The 7254-nt window shown below is 58.2% G+C and overlaps 1 protein-coding gene across 1 annotated transcript; it reads left to right on the top strand.

The window, feature by feature from the left end:
• Positions 1-1437: 1437 nt before the first annotated feature.
• LOC139838919 (uncharacterized) lies at positions 1438-6947 on the top strand. The gene is made up of 5 exons (XM_071828937.1): positions 1438-1569; positions 1647-2271; positions 6462-6515; positions 6601-6755; positions 6870-6947. Exons 1-5 carry the CDS (start codon positions 1438-1440, stop codon positions 6945-6947), a joined length of 1044 nt encoding a protein of 347 aa, XP_071685038.1.
• Positions 6948-7254: the final 307 nt, after the last annotated feature.

The raw sequence follows: 7254 nt of genomic DNA, 5'->3' as shown, positions 1-7254 counted from the left end.
GAGGATACCGGCTTAGCCTGCTCAGCCGAACGCCTATCTTAGACCCCGGCATGAACATCTAACCGGTATCCTGATGGCTCAAACCATCCGGTTTGGCATGCCTTTGGCATACCGGGGGTTATCCCCCCAACATTAGAGCATCTCCACTCGTCCCCCCGACGAGGCCCCCGAGCGACGTTTTTTCCATCCGGACGGCGAAATTCGGCCCAGTCGTGCCCCCGGTTCCTCGTTTTCGTCCGGATTTGGCCCTTAATCCATCCGGCGAGCCCACGCCACCCCCGGCCCCCCGGGGAGCGCTCGGGGACTCCGGACGAAAGATTTTGGCGCGAAACGGCGTGTGGAGCCGCGTAGTCGGCGACTGGAAAACCAAATCCTGTCTATTTTCCCTCCAATTTGCTTGCATATCCCCATTCCCTCCAATTTGCTTGCATATCCCCATTCTCTCCCGCCGAAATCCCCCAATCTCCTCGTCTTCCAGCTCCAGTTCCTGGCGGCGTCTTCTCGTCCACCACCACTCTCCTCCTCGTCTTCTCGTCCACCACAATGCCGCCGAAGGCGCCGGCGAGGAAGATGCGGGCGAAGAAGACGAAGCCACCGGGCATGTCGAACGCCGAGTGGGCGGCGGACGAGAAACGGCGCGAGGTGGAAACAAGCGCCAGGGCGGAGAGGGTGAAAAGAGCCGCCGCCAAGAGGTCGGCGGAGGCGGCCCAGGACGAACAAGCGAGGCTGATCAGCATGGCCTATAGCGGCGGCATGTTCCCCGGCCAATGGCCGACGCAAGGTACAACAAGTTCCCCGTCTTCCTTCTCGCCTTCGCTGTACTCGCCGTCGCCGACTGCCGTGTTCCAAGAGGGCGCCTACGTCCAACCGTCCAAGCCCACACCGTCGCCGCCCGAGCTTGACGTCGGTGGCGGCGGCCTGTTCGAGGGCACCTCGCCGGCCCTGCGACGAGGGCCGCTCACGTTCGGTGCGATGGCGGCGCCGAACGAAGAGGAGATCCACGAGATGATCACCTCCGGCTCCACCGCCGCCGCTGCGAGCCCGGGGTTCTTCATGACCGCCGCCGCTGCGTGCCCGGGGTTCTTCACGCAAGAGGAGACGTGGGCGACGACAGCTGTGGCGGCGCGCAACGAGCATCGGGAGGATGTTGCCGACGGAAGCCAAGCCGTCGAAGAAGAAGGCGAGGAAGAAGAAGAGCCAACTGAAGCCGCCGCCAACCTGTCGAAGGGGAAGAAGAAGAGGAAGAAGGACTCGCCGCCTGCCGAACCGCGTATCAAATGGACGCCGAAGGAAGAGGAGTGCCTCGCCGAAGCTTGGATGACCGTGTCCACGAACGGCATAATCGGGGCCAATCAGTCGTTCGACACATACTGGTTTCGAGTGAGGCAGGCGTACGAGGAACGCAAGCTCGTCGATCCCTACTTCAACAAGACGAACATGAACGTGTACCAGGGAGACAAGGCGATGGCCACCCATTGGGGGATCATGCAGACGGCGTGCAGCAAATGGCACGGCGTACAGGAGGAGATCGACAAACGGCCGATCAGCGGCCACGACTTGGAGCAAAGGGTATGCTCCGCCGGCCCTACACCACCGAAGTACATCGTCGTTAGCTGACCCATATCGCCGTGCTCTTTTTTCCCCAGCTGCGCCGAGCTTTGGACATGTACACGGACGACACCGGCCTGCAGTTCAAGTTCCTCAACGTCTACGCCCGCCTCGAGAAGTGCGAGAAGTGGAAGGAAGTTCGCACGTCCCTCTCGAAAAGCAAGACCGAGCAGTACAACCCCGACGCTCCGCCGGCTTGCGCGGCGGAAGGGCGCCCTGAGCTCGGCCAGAAGAAGCAGAAAGAGCTCAAACGGACGGACAATCCCGCCGACAGGATGCAGGCGTCGATCGACAAGTGCTGGGCCGACTTGAGATCGCACGCCGACGGGAGGAACGACAAGTTCGACGGCAGGTGGCGGGAGATGCTCGCCAACCAAGGCGCCCGGATCGCCCTGCTGAAGACGACGGTGGCGGCGAAGAAGAGGAACACAGACTTGGCGTTCCTCATGGGCGGCGGCGACATGGAACTGATGGACGAGGAGACGAGGAATTGGTACCAGGGCCACCGCAACGACATCCTCCGAGCCACTACGTCGTCTCCGCCGGCTCCTACCTCGTCTACCTCACCATCTACCTCGTCGACTGCAGCTGCTTCGACGTCCACTGCCGCTGCTTCATCGTCGCCCGCCGCAGCCGCTTCGGCCACGGCGTGTGAGGAAACTGGTCTGTCGGACAGCGCCGTGCCGGCCGGGACTGCCGACGAGCCTGTCTCCGTGTAATTTCCCTCCGATCGCCGATCTGTGGCTGATCCTTTTGCTCCTTTTGCCGATCAACTGGCCGTACTTGTAGCGCGGGACGGCGATTTGTTTGAATTTAAACTCTATCCGCCGAACTCCGGGTGGACGACTGGAAATATGGTACTCCCCACGCCTTAATTTCGTCCAATCCGGCGGTAGTTTCGTCCGGATTTGGGCGTGGGGAGCGCCAACGAGTGGGGATGCTCTTAGTCCCCGAAGCTGGTATAGTCTGGCGGATTCTATCCAACAGACCATGCCAGGTTCTCATGTCTTTGGATACCGGTTTAACCCTTCCGGCTTCTGGCTTGGATCCGGCACCTTTGCCCCCTTTCTGTCTTTCTCTCTTTGCAAGGTATTTTCCGGCATCTCTTTTCTCCGGTTTCATTTGCATTTACTCCTTCCTCGGTGAGGTCGAGAATATCTCGGGCCCCACGCCTGACAGAGACATGCGCAATGTGACTGACGCGCCAGTGTCAGTTGTCATTTCGCTTCGATTCCCGCGCGCCCATTTAATGCACCGCTGCGGATCCCACTAGCCGTTCTGGATCTCCTGTGTGCCTCCGTGTGGCCTCCTATTTTTTCACGTGTATCTCTCCGACACGTGGCGGCCCATGGTGCGAACCGCCGCGGGCTGCGAGGCGAACCGCCACGGCCCAGCGGTTTTCAGCCCTTTCCCCTTCTTCTTTATAAGCGCAACCGCCGCTCCTTCTTCCTCTTCTCGCATTCTCCACTTCCTCGCGCACAGTGCTCTTCGCCTCCGTGCCTTCGCCGTTCTCCGTCCGCTGCCGCTCGCCCGAGCCCCGTCGCCCGGCGAACTCACGCCGAAGTTCCGCCGGACCTCGTCGTGCGGGAACCTTCTGCAGCGCGCTCACCGCGTCCGCTGCATTCGCGCTTTCTCAAGAACTTCCTCGCCTCGCCGTCGACGGACTTCCTCGCCGGCCGCAGGCTCACCGTACCTCCGGCGAACCTTTTCCTCAGCAACTGCGCCGCCCCAGGTTGGTACCAATTCGACTTTGCTTGCCATCTGCCTGCTTTTCAGATCTGGGGACTATGGTGTTCTTATTTCCTCTTTTTCTTTGATTTTCCTCTTACTCGTAGATCTTCACGCGGGGTTCAAGTGTGGGATTTCTGTTTCTTCGCCTACTTCTCCAATGTCTGACGAGGGAACTTCCTCCGCATCCTCTTCTTCTTTTTCCGTCAAACGCCGTAGACAGTCTCCCGGCGAATCCACGGCCTCAGATCCGATGGAGACCGATTCCGGCAACCAGCAGGAATCCGGTAGCCTCCAAGAGTCCGGTGGCCATCTAGAATCCGGTAGCTTTAGCCAAGCTTCCGGTAGCCAAGAAGCGAGTAGCTCCGGCCAAGCCTCCAGTAGCTCTAGCCAATCTTCCGGTGCGGAGCCTTCCCCAATCACCCGAGGGGCCTGGACGGGCTCCAATGTTACTGAATTTGAGATCGACTGGTTATACCGGTCCCGCCGGATTCCGGAAGGAGTTACCTGCCGGATTCCTGGTGACGAAATCGAACCGGACCCCAAAGCCGATGAATATGTTGTTTTTCTCGCTCACTTTGAGCGCGGCTTCGGCCTTCCTGCCTCCCCTTTTTTCCGGGAGTTTTTAGACTTTTACAAACTCCAACCTCACCACCTTCCTGGCAACGCCATCTTCTACCTTTCTTGCTATGCCACCTTCATGGAGGCCTATATCGGCATTCGTCCCACTCGTGAGACGTTTGCCCGCTTCTTCAATTTGCGGATCAACTCCGTCCAGGGCAAGGAGATCCCTAAGCCCAAGCCACCCGTGGAGTGCGGATCTTGCATCATTGGCTCCCGCCAGGGGAGTTCCTTTCTCAAGTTTACCGGCCTCGAATCTTGCCGCGCCTGGCAAGGAACCTTTTTCTATGTGAAGAATGACGGCCGCGCCGATCTCATCGATCTCCCTCCTTTTCAAGCGGGGCCTCCCAGCAAAACCAACTGGAGCTACAACCCGAAGACAGATCATGCCGAAACCAACCGGGTAGTACGCTTCTTGGCTTCTTTGAAGAAGGAGACCAACATCTGCTCTGATGATATCATCCGCACCTTTATTTCACGCCGGGTGCTTCCTCTGAAGCGCCGTGCGCATAGGATGAGCGAGATGTATGGCCCTGGCGATCCTACCAAGATCACAGGCCGTCCCCTTAGCAAGAAGGATGTTGTTCGCAAGGCTAAGCAGATTTGCCAAACTGCTATGCCATTTGCTTGGGAATGGGGCCTCCTTCCCCTCAGCTCTACTAACCCTCCGACTCAAGAAGTAAGAGGTTATGCAATTGGGATTGTTTTTGCCGGTACCCTGTGCTTTTGTTAACTTTCCTTTTTTCGTGTTTCAGGCCAAGGACCGCTTCCCCCTTATCCAAGCAGAGCAACGAGGAACTTGCCGGAAACGCGCCCTCGACTCCTTCGACCCAGATCCCTACATCTTTTGGAAGGATCTGAAGATGGGCAAGACCTCAGCTTCGCGCCTAGGCCGGGACCCGCCGGAGCCAACCGGGACCTCCGATGACCTGACCGTGCTCGAGGTACTTCCTTTTCCGGTTTCTTGTACCTTCCGTTATTGCCTTTTTGCGAGTTTCTTCTCAGCTATTTTTGACCCACAGATCCATGAGCGCGTGGCGCCCTTGGACGCCGAGGCGGGCGTTGAGTTCGTGGACAACCTCTTGGCCCAGGGCCAGAAGAACAAACAACCGGCATCTGATGCCGGTTCCAGCCAGGCCCCTCCCTCCAAGCGCTTCCGAACCGAGCCCATGGGGGAGAAGCAAGTGGGCATGCGTCGCTACAAGCGAAAGCAGATGCCAACCGCCTCCGGGTAAGTTTTTATCTTCTTGCTTGCATCTTTTTGCCAAGTTCTTTTTCCGGTAGCCTTTCTCCAATTATCTTTCTTTCTTTTTCTCAACCCCGCGCTCAAGCTTGGCTCAGGGCCAACGGGCTCTGAAGGTTCCGGAAGGACTTCAACCCCTCCTCCTCACTCAAGTCCGGCATCTTTTGGTGCCGGCAACGCCTCTGCCTCCCTCTCGGGGGGCACAACAAATTCGGGGCGCGCGGCCCCAACACCTCCTGATCACCGCGCGGAGGAGGACTTCACCTCCCCTCCAGAAACCCAAGACGCTGGCGCCAGCAACACCGGTGCCGGTAAGACAGATGCTGGGCAGGCGGAACCTCCGGTTCCTCCTGCCCCGAAGAAGAAAAAGAAGCAGCCCAGCTCCTCCTTCGCCGCGCCGGATACTTCCGCGCCGGTACCTCCCGCGCCTCCTACCGTGACCAGGCCGACACCGCCGCCAAGCCAAGGACCTTCCGTGGCCAAGCGGGCGGCGCCGCCAGAGACCGCCAAGATCACCAAGTTCCTCAAGCCCGGGGCTTCCCGTGGCAAGGCTGTGGAGGGCGACGCCTCCGGCGGCTCGCGGGACGTGGTGCTGCACGTTGGTCCCGCTGCTGCCGCTGTACAAGACAAGCCTACCAGCCTCCTGGGCCGGATTGTTGAGCTGAAGCGCGCGGGCAAAGACCTGGGGCATCTCCTTCCCTACGCCCAGAAGTGGAATGAGGCGGATATCTCCGCATCTACCCGCGGCCTGGGGAAGGACCGCCTTTCGGCACCAGACCCTGCCGGGCCCCGGTGCACTGAAGAACACTTCACGCGGCTTAAACGTGCCGTGAAAGAGTTTGACAGTGCCTGGTACAATGTCACCAGCAACGTGGTGGTAAGTTTCGCTAAACCTCTTGTATTTTTGTTGATGCCGGTTTCTTTTCTTTCCGGATCTTGTCTATCCTCCCAGTCCCCGAGTTTCGTGTTGAGAGCGCAGCTCTTGGCGCGAAACTTCAACTAGAAACGCGTGAAACCGGCATAGCCAGTCCCCGAGTTTCGGGTTAAGATCTTTTTGTTTCTCCCTTTCTCACAACCATCTTCCTTTGAATAGAGCACTGCTGACGCCCGGAAGCAACTCTTTGAGGAGCTTCTGTGGGAGCATCGGGACCTTGCCGAGGCCCACAGCCACTGCCAAGGTTTGTTTTCTTTCTTCTCCTCCGGCATCTTTTCACCGGAATGTTTTTTTCTTTCATTATTTACGCATCCTTTTGTTTAACAGTTGTTCCGGAAGCTACCATCGAGGCCCTTAAGGCCCAGGTTGCCAAGCTCCAAGGTACTACCCTTTCTTTTCCGGCCAACCTGTTCTTTTCTTATTTCATCTATTGTCGCATGCTAAAACCTCTCTTTCCGCTACTTAGGCGAGAAAGAGCAGCTTCTTAAGGAGCACAACGAGGCACTGGACGCCCAGAAGACGGCGCTGAGGGAGGTGAAGGACCAGGCTATGCAGGCCGCGCTCCAGCACGAGCAAGCTCTCAAGGACGCCCGGGTCGCGGCTGAGGCCAGGTTGGCGGAGGTCGTGGAGGACTCCACGAACTCCAACACCGTTCTTACGGCAGAGCTGGAGGAGGAGAGGAAAGCGCGGAAAGCAACGGAGCGCCTTATTGATACCATGACCACTGATCACAAGGAATATGATCGGTTGGTTATGAAGATCGACGCGCTGGCTCTTCGTAAGTTCCTGCCTTGCCCCTTCTTTCGCTTATAAGCTTTTTCCTTTTGAAAATGTACTTTCGTTCCTTGTTCTTCCGACACGCTTTTTCCGGTGTCTTGTGTTTATGCTTTTTCCTTCTTCTTGTAGAGCATTTCCCGGAATCCCAGGTCTACGCTGTGAAGAAGGTGAGGGAGGATCGGATTGCGCGGGAATTTCCCAATTTGGACGCGCACTGGGATGGGTACGACTATCTTGTCGCCCTCTCCGCGCGAGTCCAACACATGCGCTGCGTCGACCGGCTCCTTGCCGATCTGCCAGCTGTCTCCATCCAAATCTTCAAGGTGCTGTGGCCTGAGGAGGA

The sequence above is a fragment of the Lolium perenne genome, chromosome 4 (assembly GCF_019359855.2).
Source record: "Lolium perenne isolate Kyuss_39 chromosome 4, Kyuss_2.0, whole genome shotgun sequence".
NCBI lineage: Eukaryota > Viridiplantae > Streptophyta > Magnoliopsida > Poales > Poaceae > Lolium > Lolium perenne.
Note: the sequence above shows the minus strand (reverse complement) of the source record. Positions and strands in the feature narration are given on the sequence as shown.